This window comes from Syngnathus leptorhynchus, chromosome 2 (assembly GCF_054491065.1).
Source record: "Syngnathus leptorhynchus isolate UIUO chromosome 2, UIUO_Slep, whole genome shotgun sequence".
In the NCBI taxonomy this organism is placed as follows: domain Eukaryota; kingdom Metazoa; phylum Chordata; class Actinopteri; order Syngnathiformes; family Syngnathidae; genus Syngnathus; species Syngnathus leptorhynchus.
Window position 1 is genome coordinate 19166071 of NC_141196.1, and position 19589 is coordinate 19185659.

The following is a 19589-nucleotide window of genomic DNA, read 5'->3' on the forward strand; positions in this document are numbered from 1 at the left end:
GATTTTTTACTCTGCAAAAAAAAAAAAAGAAAAATCACTGAAAGAAGTATAGAATGTTGAGTGATCGAGCTGCAATAGTTCTTTACACAACCAATATGATGGGAAAAAAAAAATTGCTTACTTTGTTGTCTTCCTGTGAGTTTTGTTTTCAATTTTCCAGGTGAGATTTGGTGGGCAGAGCCTCATGTCAATTTCAATTTGTATAATCTTCCACTGTGCTTTTTGTTTGTTTTCTGGCTACAGCATGTATCTTTTGTAGTTTTGATTATTTAGTGTTTTGTGCTTGGTGGAAGTTCAATTCTGTGTTTGCATTGTTTTTGTTTCGATGTATTCTCCCTCTTATTGAGGCCAAACGTTCGCCCCCACCATAAGGCATCAACTGATGAGGCCTTTCACACCAACAGCAGTGTTCATGCGTCTGTCCTGTAAGCCCGGAGAGGCAACTGACAGTAAACACCGAGGCTCGGGTTTCTAAGCTAAATTAAACTGCGACCTCCCAAGCAAAGTGAGCCTCTGTGACCTGAGATAAATCTCTCAAAATAACACTTCACCACAGATTTCCAAGATGCTCATAAGTGTTTCAAGAAATCACTTCAGATGAAACAAAGGAAGGCTATGAAATTTGCAAACTCAATTTTAAGAAGCCACCCTCTGCGTAATTCAAGCCCCAATGGAGAGTAGATACATCTTGTCATTATGTAAGTGCGTTGAAGTAGACCAGTTTTGTGTTATACTCATTTACTGCACTTTATTTATTAGAACAATAACAAATCTTGTGAGTGGCGCAAAAGAGGGCCTCATGTTTTTCCGCGTTATTTGTAGTTTATATGTCAACTATTTTAAACAACATTGTTCCTGTTACTTTTTTTTACTTTTACAATGTCTTCCAAGCAAGCAAAAAAAAAAAAACATACATATATTGCTATGACATTTTGTGTTTTGTTGGTTATACACTTCATATTATTAGTTTTCTTAACTTCAGGAATGGTACATTGTTTTACATCCTATGTTTTTGGAAAGGTTTTATAGTACGTACTTGATCACTACTGTTGTTTAAAATACGCTTTAGAAATATATTTGTTGCTCATCTTACTGCAGTTTATAAAGTGTGCACCCTTTATTTTGGAGTTGAAGAAAACCAGACTGTCATTTGTTATTGACTTATCAGAGATGAATGTCCTTTTATGGGCCATTATGTATGTGAATTTAAAAGTACTGTTTTGTCACTTTTAAAATGATCCTCCATCCATCTTTGATAATGCTTGTCCACAATGATATCGTGGGTGAACTGGAGCCTATCCCAGATGACTTTGGGCAAGTAGTGGATTGGTTGCCAGCAAATCTCAGGGCTAAAATGCACTCAGCAAAAAATTAAACTAAAGACAATAAGTGACTCTGGCAAAAAAATAAAATAAAGTAACAGCACTGCAAAAAAAAAAAAAAATCATACCAAAAGTCAAACGTGGAGGTGGTGATGGACCATGAATTCTCTGCTTTGCTAAAGAATGTCCAGCCATCACTTTGTGACCTCTGGTCGAAGCATTTTGTTTCTGCAGCAGCACAACAATACCAAACACAACAGCAAGTCAATTTCTGAAAGGCTTAAAAAACAAAACACATTTTTGGGAGTGGCCTATAGTCTAAACTGGACTTGAATCTAATTGAAATGCTGCGGCGTGCATGACCTTAAATGCTAAAAATTCAGCATCTATCAAATTCACAAACACGACAAACTGCACGAAGATGACGGGACACCCGCTTTTACGCCAAGCGCAAACTACTTTCTGTCACCAAATTATCAGGTGCTTCTTGAGCAAGGCTGCTTCCAGCGTCAGCACGATCATATGAGAGCAACACGGCTCCAAACACGCTAGACTAGACTTGCCAGTCTACCAAAATATAGATTTTTTGGGCTTTACTGTACAGTGGTAAATCTGAACATGAGATTTTATTCTCTATTCATCTCCTTGTCTGCTATTCACTGATAAACACTTACACGTTATTTTAGTGGGGATAAACAGTGTAAAAATGGATGGATGCACGGACATGTTTATGAAATCCACTATTAACTAGTGAGAGCTGTAAAAATGTTCATACTATACACTAAATGTGTGAGGGCTATCGTATTAACACAATAGTAATTGAATTTAGGACTGCTCCTGATCCTGCTGCTTCTCAACATCCCCAGCAGCAGATGATGACCAATACGACTTCAGTCAAAAACACTGTGATGGTAACAACATTACGCACCCTTGGGCTTATTTACAGAAGTAAACTAATTAAGCACAAGTAAAATATTTGTATTGCTTATTTTAAATAGGTTTATTCTTACTTTCAATAATTTGGCACATTTGCGAGATTTATTGAAGTACATTTAATGTTAGAGATCAAGACTTTGACTCAAATAGTATTCTGGAATGAAAGTGTTATTTTCACTGGAGCTATTTTCTGTTTAGGTACATGTTGATACATTTACTCAAGTATCGTTTTCAGGTACTTTACATAGTATACAGGACTACAGGCTACACCATGGGCTGGTTGCCAGCCAAATGCTGGGCACATAAAATTGACAAACATTCACTTTCACACCAATTTCAAGTCTTGCCTCATTCTATTTTAGAATTTGGGAGGAAGCCAGACTAAATGGAGAAAACACAAAGACCATGCAGACCGGAACAGGAGGCCGGAACTGAGATTCAAACCTGAGAACTGTGAGGCTGTCCCAATCCAAGACAAGTTCAGCAAAAATATTCAGTTGCTTTACTAGACTGGACACATATTTTGTGTTCTCATTATTGCATCACTGCAAAACTGAAAACCCTCCACCCCTGGATTTCTCCAAGCACCTCAATTTATCAACTGGGGAGGACAGATTTAGCTTGGACCGAGTCACCTGATCCCCCAGGCCTGCCAATCACATCTTGGTGGCGACCACTGCGTCACAAAAGCATGTTGGGGTTTGCACTGCGAACCACAACCTCTGCCATCTACCGGTTGTTGTTGTTCTTTCCATAATTTAACCTTCAAAACACCTGAATCGAATGCCAAATGTTCTTGGAGTACATTTATGGATTTCTTCAAACTTGTGATGTGTGTGGACACATGATATAGGTTGACACTTAACATGTAATACACAAATGTGATACATGCATTCTGCTGCTTACCGTCACTGAGAATTTCAAAAACAACACACTTATCAAACACAAAGTGCCTCTGATCCATTTTGGGAATTCCTACATAAGATTGTGGAGCTGACAGTTATGGCCAGCTGACTTGGTGTGTGTGAGGTTTGGTGGAATCAAAAGGCTGGGAGTAGATGGTGGATTCCGTAAGGCCAAATTTAAAGTGCTGCTTCGTAATGAGGCGCAAAATCATCTGACTGCTGTCAATAGTGCATCAAAGCAGACATGAGCAGTTTTCAGCTGTTTCTCCTGGAAGCAACTGTATTTCTTGGAATAAATTAAAAAAAAGAGAAGGCTAAAAAAGTTGACGGAATTTTGTTTTTTTTGATTTGACACAAAACAAACAAACAAACAAACAAACAAACAAACAAACAAACAAACAAACAAACAAACAAACAAACACTTATTTTAAGCTTAGATGAAAAACAGAAACACCAATGACATCCAACAGAAGCAATTGATAGCACAACATTGTCCGAAAGTGATGACCAACATAAGTTTCCAGAAAACAGGAATCAAGATGACGTGTAAATTGTTATGTAAATCTCATTCTTGACTCCTGTGCATGCTGAATGTTAACTTGCATGTTGTTAAGTTTATATTTCCTCTTTAATTGACCGGCAGGTTCTTTGTTTTCCTTGCTCAACGACGGACATCTTGAACAAACGCAACAACTTCGACGGTGGAGATTGGATCCATGGTTTGGGATCCTTTCCGAAGCCCTGGGTGCTGGCTGGTTTCTTGTGAAGTAGGACTGTGGAGGGGTGAGCTGCAGGGTGGTAACATTCCCCACAGGATTGATGGAGATCACACTGGATCCCTGGACCTGGGTGGTGTTCCTCTTGGGTGCGGTCACAATTCCTGACTTGGTGAGTGGAGCCTTGTCCCTGGTATATAATTTACGTAAATCATTTGTATCTCATTGAACCATGAGGGCACATGTTGGTAATTTGTCAGGGTTGCTAAAAGGTAAGATACAGGCTTTACTCCTATTTGTTCCACATTTGAATTAAAAAGGAATTAATTATTAAAATTAAAGTTCATTTTTTATAGTATTAACAGAGACAAATCATAACAAACAAGGCAAAAGTCAAACATTAGAATGTTTATTATGTTGGAAGCCACAAACAACAATGAAGTGAAGTCAATTCAATATTTATTGTTTTCTGCACTTTGCATACAAACATATTAGCATGCCATTAAACTCAAGCAATCAAACATAGATCCAGTGCAAAAAAAAAAAAGAAACCAAAGTAACAAATCTTTAGCATTGATACAGGGTTTGGAAATAGGCAAAATGTAGGTTTTCACATACGTATTTTCCTACAAAATAATCTCATTTGCCTCTTGGAATGAAGGAACAATGACAAGTACATAGCTGTTTGACATTTATACTGCAAACCTGAGAGCATTCATCTCATCATTTTAGTTTGCCACCTTCGATTGAAACATTTTAGATCGTGCAAATGCAACTTCATGTAACATTCAAATCCTTCTTTCCACTGCAAGCAACCATCAACGACTTTCTCTATCTTTATTTTTTTCCCCCATCCGCTTAGTCTGCAGACACTACTAGCAATTTGGCAAGAAGAGGTACGATTCTTCAGTATCCTAAACATCATCACTTTACAACTACAGCCTAATACTCAATTTACTGTAGAATATGCAAATATGCAGCTTTGCATTAGAAGTGACATTCAAAACTTAAGGCAAATGTTGCAAATGCAGGAAAAGGTAGAACCGACAACAAGCATCAACTCGTGTATGGTACTGGTCAATTCCATGGTCTTGGTTTGAATGACTTTATGAAGAAATTAATAATGCAAATATCGATGACCTGAAGTCCTGTTGCGTTCCTGTATTTGTGCAGTAATCAAAGACAATATGTTTCCTAACAAGACTTGACTGCATTCAACGACACAACCAGAAGCTTAGTGATGCTGATGGAGCGTTTGGTAGCAGAGCTGGGGGTGGATTCAATGGAAAGAGAGCAAACAACACTTGGGAACAAAGACTGGAGGAATCTGAGTTTGAGGAAGATAAAAGTGGATTGGAGGGAAAGGGAAGGGGGGTGAAATGAAGCAGCAAGTGAGAAAACTTGATGGTGGAGACTCGGGAGACGTGAGCGATGAAGTGTAGGTGGGAGTGCACCGGGCTTTCTCATTTGTGATACAGCTTGACTGAGATGACGCACTGGGGGCATGCTTGCTTCCAGTAATCCAGAAGTAACAGACAATTATAGAGAAGGAATTTGAGCATTAATTCGAAATCCTTGATATCCAGCTAGATCCGTATAACTAAAATAACCATAGTCCTCACTAGTAAGGCAATTCAACACAATAACTGTGTTTTAGGAATGGGGTTTTCTCCGACTACGAAAGTAGCAGCAATCGGCATGTGCGGATTGTGCAGGGGGGTTGACACTTCTTGTAAACACAACCCCGAAAAAAAAAGCTATGTGGAATGACACTGAGTAGTAGAATGATATATTTGTAAAATATGGACGGATTTGTAAATAACTGAAGTCGACTGGCACAAACAGCATGGTAAGTGAGGAGGGACGCTCTTGGAAATGGGTACAAGAGGCAAAACATATATTGGCATGAGTAAATGGAATTCAAACTCCAGGACGGAATCACCTTCTGGTCTGGTCTTAGAATTGCTCTGATATTTCCTGTCCCTTAAGGCCAATATTTATTTTTCAAGTTTTATACCTCCTTGTACCTCTGGAAGGTTCAAGATAAGTTTGTCGCATAGGTTGCTTGGCCTTTTTATCGGGCAAGTTTGAACATTTGGTCACGTGCACACATGTAGCGTTCTGGTGTGTGCCACACTTCTGTGAAGGTAATCACAGATCAAACAGGAGTGCATTTATGAATGTCATTTGAAAAAAACAAAACAGTTTAAAGCAGTCTTCACATTCACTCGCTCTAAAAAAAACCCATTCACTTATATACAATTTGTTTGACATATACACGTACATACACTTCTTGGATATGTTCAAGGCAAAGACAGCCTGGAAATACTGTTGGAGTGCGTTTGCTTTGCTTTACACAATTGCACCTTTTAAGTACTAAACTACATTGATTGTGTGGTATCTAATTGTGATGCCTGCTAAGTAACACAACGTAAAACAAAATTCAATGATCTTTGTTTTCCTTAAAAGTCATTGGAAAAAAAATTACCTTGTTTTTAGATCAACAACTTAGCAATACAAACATGTTTGATGGTGCAAATCAGATTTAGTTTGCAGATAAAACAAAAAAATAAAGGAGTGAGGAACTACTGGTAGGGTGACATAACCTCCCTACCAAAGTGCACATGGGCTCATCGCCAACGCGTGATGCGTAGAAAATCTTGTTTCTTTTTCACGAAGGTACTTTCATACATTCAACATTTAACATCAGCCACATTTAAACATCTGTTTGAATAGCTCTAGCAATACTGACAGCTGACAAGCAGTTTGGAATGGGATCAAAGTCATTAAAGTAACGTGATGAGTGATCAAATGTGTGGTCTGTTTGTCACTGTGAGGGGATCCTCTTTGAAGCTCTCAGATGATTTTCGTAAACAAGAGATAATAAAGCTCTTATTCTTCCACCTTTCACTGTCACATGGATTCTGTTTGAAAGAAGCACTGCAGCAGTATTTTGGATTGTGGAATGTCGGAAGAGATAGGCAGTAAGAATGCGATTAATCCAAACAAGATGACCTCGCATGCATGAGGAAAAACAAAATCCAGTGAATTTGTTGGACTTCAGATGTTGCAGCTCCAAAACAATGTCAGTATACTTTCACAGACGGATCTTCTTTGTCAAAAATTCACATTCAGGATGTGACAAAGTGAGACAAGCGTGAAGATTGATGAAGCAGAAGTTCCTGGTGTCGCATGTCCAGTTTATTACCAGTTGAAAAGAGAGTTCTGACCCAACGTCATGAAGTAAATCTGACTGCTGCCTCCTGATTGCACTGATGCAAAGAAGACCTACAACAAGAGACAAAATTCAGATTAATCTACATCACAAGATAATGACTTCATTTCAATAATATTTTTTTTTTTGATTTCATCATTTATTTCCACTCCTTAAATGCTATGATCAATTCAAGTAATTTCTCTAGAATGAAAACATCCAGCGCCAAGAAGAAATTATAATTTTTTTTGTATTTATTTTGAGAGGGGTGTTGCTGTACTTACTAAATAAATTTTTAGATTGTTGTAAAAAAACGGTTTTTTTTTAGCAGCTTGTTCAGGAGTTAGCAAAATAACAAAATAAAAACATATTAGCATTAGGCGCTGTTCCGCTCAATGTTTGTTTACACAATAAATTCGTTTTGTCCGGATTATCTGCTAACAACTAGAAAAAGAAAAAAGGTATAATCAAACTTTTTCTGGTGAAAAAGACTATATTTTTTTCATTTGGTGGATTTAATGTCCTGTATAAGTAATCATAAAACATAGATCATAGAAAACATAGAACATAATATTCATACATACATTAATAGTCTAAATGGACTGGCACTTAAAGGGGATGTGATGAGTTCAAAATTTTTGCGCAATGAATGAATTACAAAAACTTGTAGGAATAATAATAATAATAATAATAATAATAATACGTTATTCAATAACTGTTACCAAGTACTTAATTTAAAACGTTTGTTGGAGCAGGTTGGTACAATTTGTCGTGACGACATACCTTGTCATTCCTTTCACACAGGAACTTGAGTTTCTGGGCCCTTTTGTGCATGAAAACACCCTCCAGGTTTCCTGTGTTGGCAGACCTGAGCTCAATGGCCTTCTCTCCCCAACCCATCACCTGATTGGACTGTAGGTAAGCTGCACAAGCATAGAAGATGTTGCAGGATATTGAACATTTTGTGTTGCATTCACTTTTCACAAACTACGCAATGTAGATTCCCCCGAACATTTAAGAAGTTAACTTGTTGAAAGCTACAGTGGACCTTTTAAAGTTTTACAGCACTGTTTGGAAATTTGGGGGACTTTCAGGAAACTTATACAATACAGAAGCAGTGAAGTCACACCAAGCAGTTTGAACATGTGATGACAGCATACCACCCAAAATTTCAGATCAGGTAAGCCTCAAAAGATTAATCCTGGATGTATATTTTGGTCTTTACTTGGACTGTTGCAGTCGTTTTTGCAAGATGTCTGAAGGAGAACCAATTTCAACAACGGGTGGCAAGAAGGATGTTATGTGAAATAAGCAGACTCAAAATTCAAAACAAAGGAATAAAGAACCTGCCTGACTATTTGCATGATCAGTTTTTGGCAAATGCAGTGTTTGGTTGGTTTTACGACTTTCAGAGAATTTAACATCTTCTTAAGTTAAAAAGTTAAAATTATAAATAAACACCTTCCAACTCTATACACCACTGTAAATTCAGACCCACGACAGAATTTCTGTTCAGCATTATGTTACTTGAGTTCAGTTTGAAATTTTGGTATTGAACTGCATGAGCAATAAAAACAATAAAATAAACATCAATAAAAATAAAGAATTCACCGACTGATGCAGGCATCTCTCCCCATTGCAAAACCGTATCCTTGGTAATGCGCCCATAGGTATCAATGTACACGCCTTCGTCTTCGTAGCAAACAAGAACTTCTGTTCCGGCACTGTTTGGCAAAATAATGATGGCGTGGGGATGAATGGAACCTTGGATCTGTAAAAGACACACGCACAGAAGACATAGACATCACTGCCTTTGTACACTTTTATTGTGAATTTGTCTCCGGCAGTGCGTGGTGGCTTGGTGACTGTCTTGGCGACTGTCTTGGCTCGTCTTTCTGAGACAGTTTGGATCGCCATCGCAAACTCTTGCCATCAATTGAAACACACCATCCTGGAATCACCTTTAGTTGTTAATTAAGGATGCTAAAATAAAATCCCATCTAATTAATTATACTGACATTGACATTCAGCGACTGTTGCCAGTGTCAGCGCCTAGTGGCTAGCCAAGTGCCCCAATAAGTGTCCCATATTATAGGCTGGTGAGGGATATGGGGCGACTTTTCAAAGGCAGCTTAATAGGCAAAAAGAACTGCACACAGTTTTGCTGAAAACCTGACACAATTGCACTTCAAACAGACTTTTTTTTTTTAACAAATCTGGCTTACTCAAAAAAGATGTTTTAGCTGGCAAAATCGCCACTGTTGTTCTGATGGTACTTCTCATATTCAGTTTTAAGAGAAGAAAATACACTTTACTAAGAAAATGTTATTGAAACATTAAAACCAGTTAGTCATTTAGTATTACGTTAAGCGTGTTATTTTCTCTACTGTATTCACAATTGTGAGCAAAATTTTAATTTTTCAAAATTTTTATCCAAATACTTAAACTGTCAAGAAAGTTTTTAGTAGGACCAAAATATCCAATAGCTCTAAATGATTGAGAGTAGAAAGACGATCATTAACAGTAAGTAACATTGCCAGAGAAAAGACATAATGATAATAGTGTAAATGATGAATGACTTCCAAGAATACTGCAGTATGGTTGTATCAAAGGGCAGTGTACAGTACAACTATTACAACTAGTACAACTATTATAATTGTTGGTACTTTTTAGTGACAAGAGGACACACAAAACACTTCACCAAAAGGTTCTACAAGTGATAAAATCTGGTCTGACTAAAAAAAAAAACAGAACTATGATAAAACAAAATACATTATTACTCTCTAATTACTTTGAGCCAATAAGTCATTTGAGTTCAGCAAGGTTTTAGGCAGTGGTAACCACTAACTTAACCAGCCAAGTGAAAACAGTCTATACATCACCAAAGTGTGAGCCACCACAATCCTCAGCATCAGCACTGGCATCCACAGACGCAACGCAATCTTAATCCTCTGTCTTGGAATCAGCATCGTTACATTGCTCATTCAACCCGCCACAGATGATTCACAGACGTTTGTGTGTGTGTGTGTGTGTTAATGTATGCTACTCTGCGTGGGTGAGTGATGCAATGTGTGTGTTTTTGTGTGTGCCGGTAATTGTGTGGGCGTAAAGTGTTCTTCGGAGTCCCAGAAGTTTAAGAAGGAAAAAGGTGCTAATGAAATTGGCAAGATGGAAGGTTAAGGCACAAATGCGGTAGACAGCTGGATGAAAACTGGCTTAATAAACTAGAAGCACATACACACACGTACACACACACACGCGCAAGCAAAGGAGGACAGGAAGAGTGTATTTTTAGAGCGTATTTCTCCCTACGAATGTCCGACTTTACTGCTCTCACCCTACCACCCCCTTCATTACTGAAAGTAGCACATGCTTGAGGTAGTGAAATGATGTGTATGTGTGTTAGAGAGTGACATAGAGAGAGCGAGAGCAAGACAGGAGCAAGAGACACGCATGCAAACCACAGACACATTTATAGGTTTGAGACATTTATCATTTCGTATGAAAATGACATTGAAAAAAAAAAACAACAACACAATGCCAAGTTTAGTTGAGCAAAATTTGCTACGCATGAAATATAATGTAACGCTGCAACAAAGTTTTGAAGAAGTGTCAGAATGTGAGCCGCCAGAGTCCACCCACACACAGCAGTGCAGACATAAATTGTAAAACAATTACAGTTTGATTAAGCTTGACCTCAAACAGGTCTAGAATTATGTTTTGGACACTTGTGTAATATTTAAGGACATTAAGGAAAAAGCTAGTTAAGACTTTAACAACATTGAAAATTCACAACATTGATTTTTGTTGTTGTTGCTGTATTAGAATTAAATGTAATTGCCATTCCACTGCAGAAGGTGGCAATGGAACTCTCATTGTCAGAGTGGGAAGAAGGCATTTATTTTTGCAGGGACACGCACATAAGCAGACAGGCAGGCACGTGGACGATCAAAGGCAAGTAAGCCTGAAATGGTTGCCAATCGCAGATCGACAGAAACTACCTAATACCAAAGTTTTTATCAATGACACAGCTGTTGTCATGCAGTCTACACAACCCGTGGTGGAAAGACAAGCTAGATTTGCCATTGATTAAATTGATCATTTGGTGGCACATGTCAATAGATACTCCTTTATAGCACAGTCACTTGCATGTAAAACACCGCATTAAGAGTCATTAAGAGGCAATTTATAATTCATATTGGACAACAACACTGTTATTTCAAAAACTCATGGATTATTTAGTTATTTCATCAGTTCAGCTACTAGTCCTTCTTAGCTCACCACAATGCCTTTCGCACTATAAAATATCTTGTGCTGACTGGCTCGATACTGACTGTTTAGGATGCAACTGAGTCTGATATCATCATCATCATCATTAACTGATTCTGATAGATATCTACAATTAGTGAGCTGATGAGGCACAGAGCACACACTTCATCATGCCATTCCTCTCTACTTAAATCTTTAGTCTCTACTCCAGTTCTGTTTGATTAGCTGTTTGAGATCGAGGAAGATTTAGTGCAGTTTTTTTTTTTTATTGTCCTAATACTAATTACACCAAAAAACATCATGTGCTTTATGAATGTTGAGTTCCTTGTTTGCCGATAATGTTCCCTCTCTCTTTGATGTTGGTGCCTCTTAATTGTCCCGGTCCTTACAGTAAGCATCACCATGGTTAATGACATCAATCGCGAAATTTGTCAAGTCAGTCTGAAAGAAACCCTATAGTGGCTACTTTTACATAGACACATTTATATGGATTAAAAGTCTGATTGGAATAAATCTGCTCAATAAGTCAATGCTCGCAAATACAAAAGTGCAGTCTGAAGAAAACATTGCAGTTCCTTTAGAAAGTGTTAATTCGACAGCGCAAACGGGAAAAATGCGCAAAATAACACTAACGTTTAACCAAAACCAAATTGTTTATCAACTGGGTCGTTCCCAGCAACAAATAAAGGCTTATTTTATTCAACTTTTGTGTATGAAAACAAGACTATGGTGGCGTTATAGTGAATATCCTAGATCCAATTGTTTAAACAACTTATGTACAGAAGATGAGTATACTACACTTACATGTGTGGGCAAGTAGAGGTCATACGGCGTCCCAGAATCTACATCAATTGCATGGAAACCAGAAGAGGAACCATAGATGACCTTTAACCTTTGGCCTTCCTCCACTGTCAGATCCACAGACAGTGGCTTTTGTGGTAAGGACCTGAAAGACTGAAGAGAGGAGAAAATGTCATATTTATGACCCGCATGACATGGGCACAAAAAGTCATACAAAATGCAGTGTATTCTTGGCCTTTTCAGAGCAAGGACATAAAAGTAGCTCAAGCCACACTGGATGTCAAGAAATGGGGCACAGCGCTAATGAGACTCTGCCGAGAGTGGGGGTTCTCATGGACTGAATGTATCATGTCTGTCACTGAAGGAGAGTTTGGTTGCAGACTGACCTTAATCGGCGTTCGTCCACCTAGATTCATGTTGTTACAAATGTGAAGAAGTACTGTTTAATTATGTTTAAAATGATGGCCATGCATACACTACTGTACACGTCAGAAGTATATTGGTACCATTTTACCATCCTAAAAAAATCTTTTGGGGAGCAAGAGAGATGGAGCCTATGTCAACTGGCTTTGGGTGAGATGGCGGGTTACACTAAGAACTCTTCCCATGCAGCAAAACAACTATTCATAATCACAATGTCATCTATTGACAATTTAGAGTCAACAAGTTAATACACGCAATGTGGAAGGAAACTGGCGTGCCCAGAGAAAAGCCAGAGATGTAGTAGCAAACTCCACACAGTAACACCTTCAAATACTGTCTACACTGAAGCCAAAACCAAAGGAACCACTACACTGGCCTTGAGAACCATTCCCAACATTTCTGAGAACTTGCACTTTGGCTGTATCACGTCATCAACCCGTTCCCTGATTCCCAAGACCATGAAATTGAATATAAACAACATCCAAACCTTACCAACCTTAAAGGCCATGAACTTATGGTAGGGTTTGGGTGCCCAAGCGTAAACCTCCACTGCAGTCTTCAAAGCAATTATCAAGAACTTGATCTTCTCGTAACGCACTGTACAAAGAGACACAAAGGTCTTGAAAAGTTAATGAACAAACTAAAACAGAGACCTGCAGCTTCCTGTCTGCCTTGACGTGCAGTATCAAGAAAAGGCACACATGTTAATCTACTTACCCACTTTATAGTGGACACAGCCTTCCAGATCAGCAACCGATGTCCAACCCTGCCTCTTCTCCACCTCCGGGTCATTCCGGAGGATTTTATTTCTCAGCCAGGAAAGATAGTAAAGGCGAAGCTTGTTCTTTTTACCTTGAAACACAAAGTCAACCCTTCATTTACAGAAAACAACTTTACAGAAAAGTTCTTCAAAGGTTAGTATCACTCTGTACCATTAACTTGAGAATGTCCCCAAATTGTAAATATACAACTGACAAGTCTTCAATTTGTTTACCTGATATAGTAATGAGCACATTGAGTCCTTCCAGCACATCCATCTGCTGAAACCTTCTTCTGCTAATGAGTGAGTAAACCTTCCCCTGACCACTTCGGTCCAGCAGCCAAAGACCGTTTTCTGTCCCCACCAACAGATTCACTCCTGCAGAGCAAACCCAATAAAAATACACAACATATATTCGACACAAGAAAACATAAATCTCTATCGTGTACTGTATATGAGTCAATATTACCACTAGGGTACTTCTCGGTTTCCTCATTTCACCCAGCCCCCCAAATAAATTAAACTTGAAATGCATAAATTAATTAAATTAATGTTATGCTGTTTAAAATGCATAATGGTCACATATAATATGATGAATGTAACTATTCACTTTTTATATTTTCAGGCTCAGTGGGAGTCTAGCATGTTGAGACTTAGTCTAATTCTGGTGGCCTTGACCAAGTTTGGTATTTTCATAGACCCACGCAGCTTGTTTAAAGTTTAAAATGACAGTTTTGCACAATTGTGGATGTGAACACAGTGGCCACTTGATTTACACAAGAGGGGCACAGTCCTTGACATAGCTGAAAGAGAAACTGATATGATAAAGTGCGTTTTATAATTAAGACCGTTATTTTATTACATTTTCACAACGAGTAAATAATTGCGATGACAACAAAGACATTTTACTTTGATCTTGACCTGCATACAGTATCACTGATTAATGTGCTTGTTTGAGAGCAAAAGAAAAGTACCAACCCCATAGTCCAGCACAGAGCACCTCAGTGGTGAATTTCTTCTTGTATTTGCGGATCTCAGGGCTGTCACTCTGCGGTCGAATATTGGTTGGGTTCACATTCACCACAGAGCCTTTCCTGTGGTTCTCTCTCTTGATTGGCTCACCCTTACTACATACTGAAAACATTTTGTCTCATAACACCTGAGCCCCTGCTGTGATAACTCAAAGTGATTCATACAAAGCTTGTATATTTGTTTGGAAGAGTACTCACTTGGGCTCTGAGGTGGCGAAGATATAGGGATCAATCTTGGATCGATAAAGGAGAAGAAAGAGGAAGAGGAAGGTGAGATGCTGTTACTGGCTGGACTGCCGAAAGCCTGAAGAAAACAAAAGAATGAAAATTGCAGTCATTCAAAGCTATATTCATGAGTCTGCAGTTTTATAAACACTAATGTACACGGTACATCGTACGGTATACAATTAAGCATACTTTTGATCAGTGGGAGTGCAATGCAAAACTATGTAGTACTACAAGTTTACTCCACTGGTCATAACTGTCTATCTACCTTCCTCTAGTGGACAAATGGAACTAAAGCAAGACAGCCATGTCTGAAGATCCAGCGAGTCAGATACCGATGGCTAAATAAAACAAAGCTCAGTCCGCCGATCAACACAGAAGTGTGCTCTTTTATTATTTTGCCCATAGAGTTTACTGCATTTCTTCCATCCACGCCCCAGTTACATAAGTTCATCCTGGAACCAGGTTTGATCTCAAGGAATGCCTTTACAGCATCCTATTCATATTCAAAAGTATCAAAATGTTGATCACACAGTGCATGTTTCAGTCTGAGGAACAAAAAGTAGTCTGATGGGGACAAATCTGGTGAATTAGAAGGGTGTGGAAGGCCTCGGTATTAACAATTGCCCACAATCCTTGCTGAAATTTGTGCTGTGTGAGTCAGGGCATTATCCTGCAACAACCAAACACCATATCCAAGTCCCCGCATTGTTTTGGCTTGATTTTCACAGTCGTAATAGTGATAGTAATTTTTGTAGTTTATCTCTGTAATATTCACCATTTATTGTTGTACACTTTTGTAAAGTTTCTGTGTTTGTATGTGTGACACTTATCATCGTCATTACAAAAAAAAATTATAATAATAATTTCACTTGTCACACTAAATGTACCGTATTTTACGGACTTAAAGTCACTCCGGAGTACAAGTAGCACCGGCCATAAAATGTATAATAACAAAGAAAATGACATATTATATGTCGCACCGGTGTATAGGTCACATTTTTGGGAGAAATTTATTTGATCAAATCCAACACCAAGAACAAACATGTCATCTTGAAAGGCAATTAAAAATAAAAATAGAATAGGCAAAAACAGGCTGAAGGTACGGTATGCTAGCGTTACATAAATACATAAACAAGGAACTGAGAACGTACCTGACATAACACATTAAGAGTTTTTCAAATAACAAAGTTTATCAAACCATCTATGACACTCCAAATCTTTAAATCCAACAAAATCTTTATATTCTACGTCACTTATAAACAACTTTAGTTGAAGTAGAAGTTGCAGCGCTTTCTCTTCTACGTTGCTTATGTCAGACTCATTGTCAGTTGCAGTTCCAATTATTCCACAGGCCTAGCGCGCCCTCTTGCAGTTTAGCGTGAAAATAACGTGAAATGATATAATGTGTTAATAATTTCACACATAAGTCGGTCCTGAGTATAAATCGCACCCACGGCCAAATTATGAAAACAAATTGCGATTTATAGTCCAGAAGATACGGTACTCACATGTAGCTCCTGAGGTGTGAGGGATCGCGGTGCCGTGGGGGATTGTGCGTACTTCTGTTCTCGTGTCCGCTGCTGCTGGCTTAGTGCATTGCGAGAAGGACTTGATGAAGATATTTTTTGCAGAAGGTCTGGCAGCATGTAGGTATCATCTGATGTCATCTGAGAAATCTGTGGATTAAATATTAACACTATCAACTATGATACAATATGACATATCCCAGCTCAAGCAAATAAACAAGTGATATCATAAGATGTGTGCGTGTGCGCGTGTGTGAGTGTGGGTGGTTGTGTAAAGACCTGGTTAAGATTGTGATGAGGCTGCAGCACAATGCCATCTGGTATTCTTTTTAAGTATTTCTCTCCCTTCCCATTGGGGAGGCCACAACTAGAAAGATAGAAACACGTGAAGCAATTAGAACACATCTAAGTAATAGTTTAATGAGTGACAATTATGTTTTCAAGATGAAAAGCAATCAAAAATGGGCATGTGAAAGTAGGAACTCACAGTGAGGCAGAAAGGTGAGAGATCCAGAAAAGGATGTATTGCAAATGTATCAAATGCAAAGAACTTACATTGGCCATATTGCACAACCAAATAGCTAAAACTATTAACAAGTATATCATAGTTTCTCAAATGTTTGCCGCTTCACAAATGTTGACTAATACACTTACTTTTGAGTAATTATTACAACCTCTTTTTATTTATGAATTATAGCTCACCTGTTCCTGTCTTCTTCGTCACTACTTCCAAACTCGTCACTAGAGGAGGAATATTCCGTGGCCTTGTTGAATGGGCTCAGAACAGTCTTGACACCCTGCAAACAGATGAGTTCAGATACAGCATGTGAGCAGATGAAAAACAAGATCAGAGAAGCAGTGAGTGTGTGTGTTTTGATGATAAAGATGTTTTGCATAATTGAATTTACTTTGCTTTATCTACTTAGATTAAATGGTTCCATGTGGACTTTGGTTAGAATCTCTTTTATGCTACCTTAGTGATGCCTTCGTCAAACAAGACATTATAATAGCCTACTGCTTTTACAGTATGTAGAACACATTCAAGAATACTTTACTTGTAAATGTCTTCCAGTTATGTCGTTCTGTTGCCGTTTGCGCTGCTGAAGACGATGCTGCACACGTGGACTCTCCAACTTGAAGTGCTCTACAGTACAAGAACTCAAATTAGTTACAGTTCTTATCGAAAGACGATACAACTGTGTAGTTCTGCGAGGAACATTTTTATGAGTGCAAAATTGAATCTTGGATCAAATCAGTTTAACAAGACAAAAGGCAAATCTAACTAAATGGTAGCAGTTTAACACTGCACAATGCATCGATTATGTAGATAATAACAATAACAAAAATTGTTAAAAGACTTATTGACTCTCTAGAGCAGAGGGTGTCAAACTCATTTTTGTCGCAGGCCGCATTGTTCTCATAGTTTCCGTCAAAAGACCATTATGACTGTTGACGCAAATATGATATATTTACACGACAAACTGATGAATGATGAGCTTGGAAATCACACACTAGAAAAAACTGTTCAAATGTTTTACAAAGCCGGATGGTAATAAGATTTGCTAGCAATATCTGTAGTTTTTAAAAGTGAAGACAATTTGCAATGTTAGTATTGACACATGAAGTCAATGCACAATTTGTCTTCACGAGCCAAATAAAATTATGTGGCGGGCCGTATATCTGACCCCCGGGCATTGGGTTTGACACTGATGCTCTAGAGTAACAATCTATTGTATTGGATATAAACACAAATATACACCCAAAATATTTTTTGACCACACTTCACTTATAACAGATGTTTGCACTGTATTTTGAATGACCAGGAATGCAAATGAAGAAACAAAAAATGATAGTGGGCAGAATAATGAAATATGAAATATCACATTATAGAGAATCTGACCTGGATGGTTTCTGCTGATAGAAGCCCCGTGAGACAGAGACTGTGAGCTTTTATCCGTCATAAGCACAGGACTGCCACTAGATGGTGAGAGAGACACAGGCAAACAGCATAAAATGGAAATTAATCACACATACAGATATATTGTTCCTTAAGCCTTTTGTTCTACTGTTTTACTTAGCATTTTAACAACAGGACCAAAGTCCTTTAACTATAAACCTTGAAAATACAGACGGTTTATGGCATGAGTAAATGCAAGATAGAATTATCTTTTCAGCAATGTTTCAACTTAATAAATTTAAAGTTGTATCCCATTGGCAGACTCTGTTATGCATTCACCCAAACTGATGCAACATTTTGCTGATATGGATAACCGGTTAACAAAATTACAATTCTGCTATTGTATATTTACGTCTTCATAAGGACAAGTGAAAAAAAAAACATCTTATGATTTATTAATGTCTTAAAGATATCACACAGAAAAGAAAACAAAGGAGAGAGGTGACATCACGAGCCAAAGTTCACCATTATCTTTTTTGAAAAGTGTCAGCCCTTACTCAGGATTGCGCTGCCTTAATCATTCCAAGTAAATCATGTAAGCCAGAGCTATTTTGGACATCAGAAATATAGTAAAATGACAATGAAAATACTGCTATTACCTGGAAGCAGCCCTGTTGTGACCCTTCACCAGTTCTCTGCAGTAGAATTTAGAGGTAGTACGTTCTGGCACCTGGAAAATAACATTTACCAGTAAATCCTTGACCTACTGCACACAGGCCCAAAGCAATCCACCAATCATTTGATCAAATGAGAACGAAAACACACAATTGGTAGAAATATAAACGCAAAATGCCTCATACATTTTCCCCAATAATGTACCAACCACTACAGTTATTAGCGCAAGAGTCCTGTCGGTAAACACAAGCTATTTCCTCTGCAAAAGTTAGAAACTACTCAAACAATTCTGACATAAACTTGCACACTCCTATTATATCACAGACCACTAGGAGTCCACATATCCTCAGTTGAGCAACACTGCTCGACCAGAGTCACAAAAATAAGCCTGGTTCACAGGATTAGACTGATCTCGACCGCTCAGGAGGATGTCCGACCTCAAATGGGGAATACTCATGTTGGATTATAGAGCATCATGGCACAGGTGTGCTTAGCTCAACTCAGGGCCTGGACATCTTGCTATCATCAATGGAAAAACAAATTAGAGTCTATTAAATTATTTTGTAAAAGAACTTGAGGCCATCTGTCTAATAGTCTATCAATACCCATAAAACATAAACAAATCAACAGAACACATATTCTGGAGAGGCACAGTCAAAGTCTTGACCTAAACCCGATTGAGATGTCGTACATGACCTCAAGAGAACTATAAATTATCATGCTGAACTGCAACAGTTTTTGAAAGACGAATTCTCCATCCCAAATTCATCCTGATTGTTATGCAAGTCCGTTCTGCAACTTGTTGATTGGTTGAAGTTATTGCTGCCAAAGGAGGTTCGGCCAGTTTAATAAATTGAATTTTTAGTTCTTCCTCTCAGTTCTGTGA

The 19589-nt window shown here is 38.2% G+C and overlaps 1 protein-coding gene across 2 annotated transcripts in view; it reads right to left on the bottom strand.

Moving 5' to 3' along the window:
- Window positions 1-4321: 4321 nt before the first annotated feature.
- LOC147061154 (mitogen-activated protein kinase kinase kinase kinase 4-like) overlaps window positions 4322-19589 on the bottom strand; it is a 44675-nt gene continuing 29407 nt past the window's right edge. For both annotated transcript variants that reach the window (XM_085901158.1, XM_085901150.1), the window contains 15 exons: window positions 18688-18758; window positions 18032-18108; window positions 17187-17275; window positions 16834-16928; window positions 16411-16498; window positions 16114-16281; window positions 14576-14681; window positions 14325-14480; window positions 13581-13724; window positions 13304-13438; window positions 13083-13183; window positions 12167-12316; window positions 8705-8864; window positions 7877-8016; window positions 4322-7167 (listed from right to left, as the gene is read on the bottom strand). In XM_085901158.1, the coding sequence (XP_085757284.1) occupies window positions 7084-7167; window positions 7877-8016; window positions 8705-8864; window positions 12167-12316; window positions 13083-13183; window positions 13304-13438; window positions 13581-13724; window positions 14325-14480; window positions 14576-14681; window positions 16114-16281; window positions 16411-16498; window positions 16834-16928; window positions 17187-17275; window positions 18032-18108; window positions 18688-18758 (1764 nt within the window). In that variant the 3' untranslated portion in view covers window positions 4322-7083. The remainder of the gene's footprint in view (window positions 7168-7876; window positions 8017-8704; window positions 8865-12166; window positions 12317-13082; window positions 13184-13303; window positions 13439-13580; window positions 13725-14324; window positions 14481-14575; window positions 14682-16113; window positions 16282-16410; window positions 16499-16833; window positions 16929-17186; window positions 17276-18031; window positions 18109-18687; window positions 18759-19589) is intronic.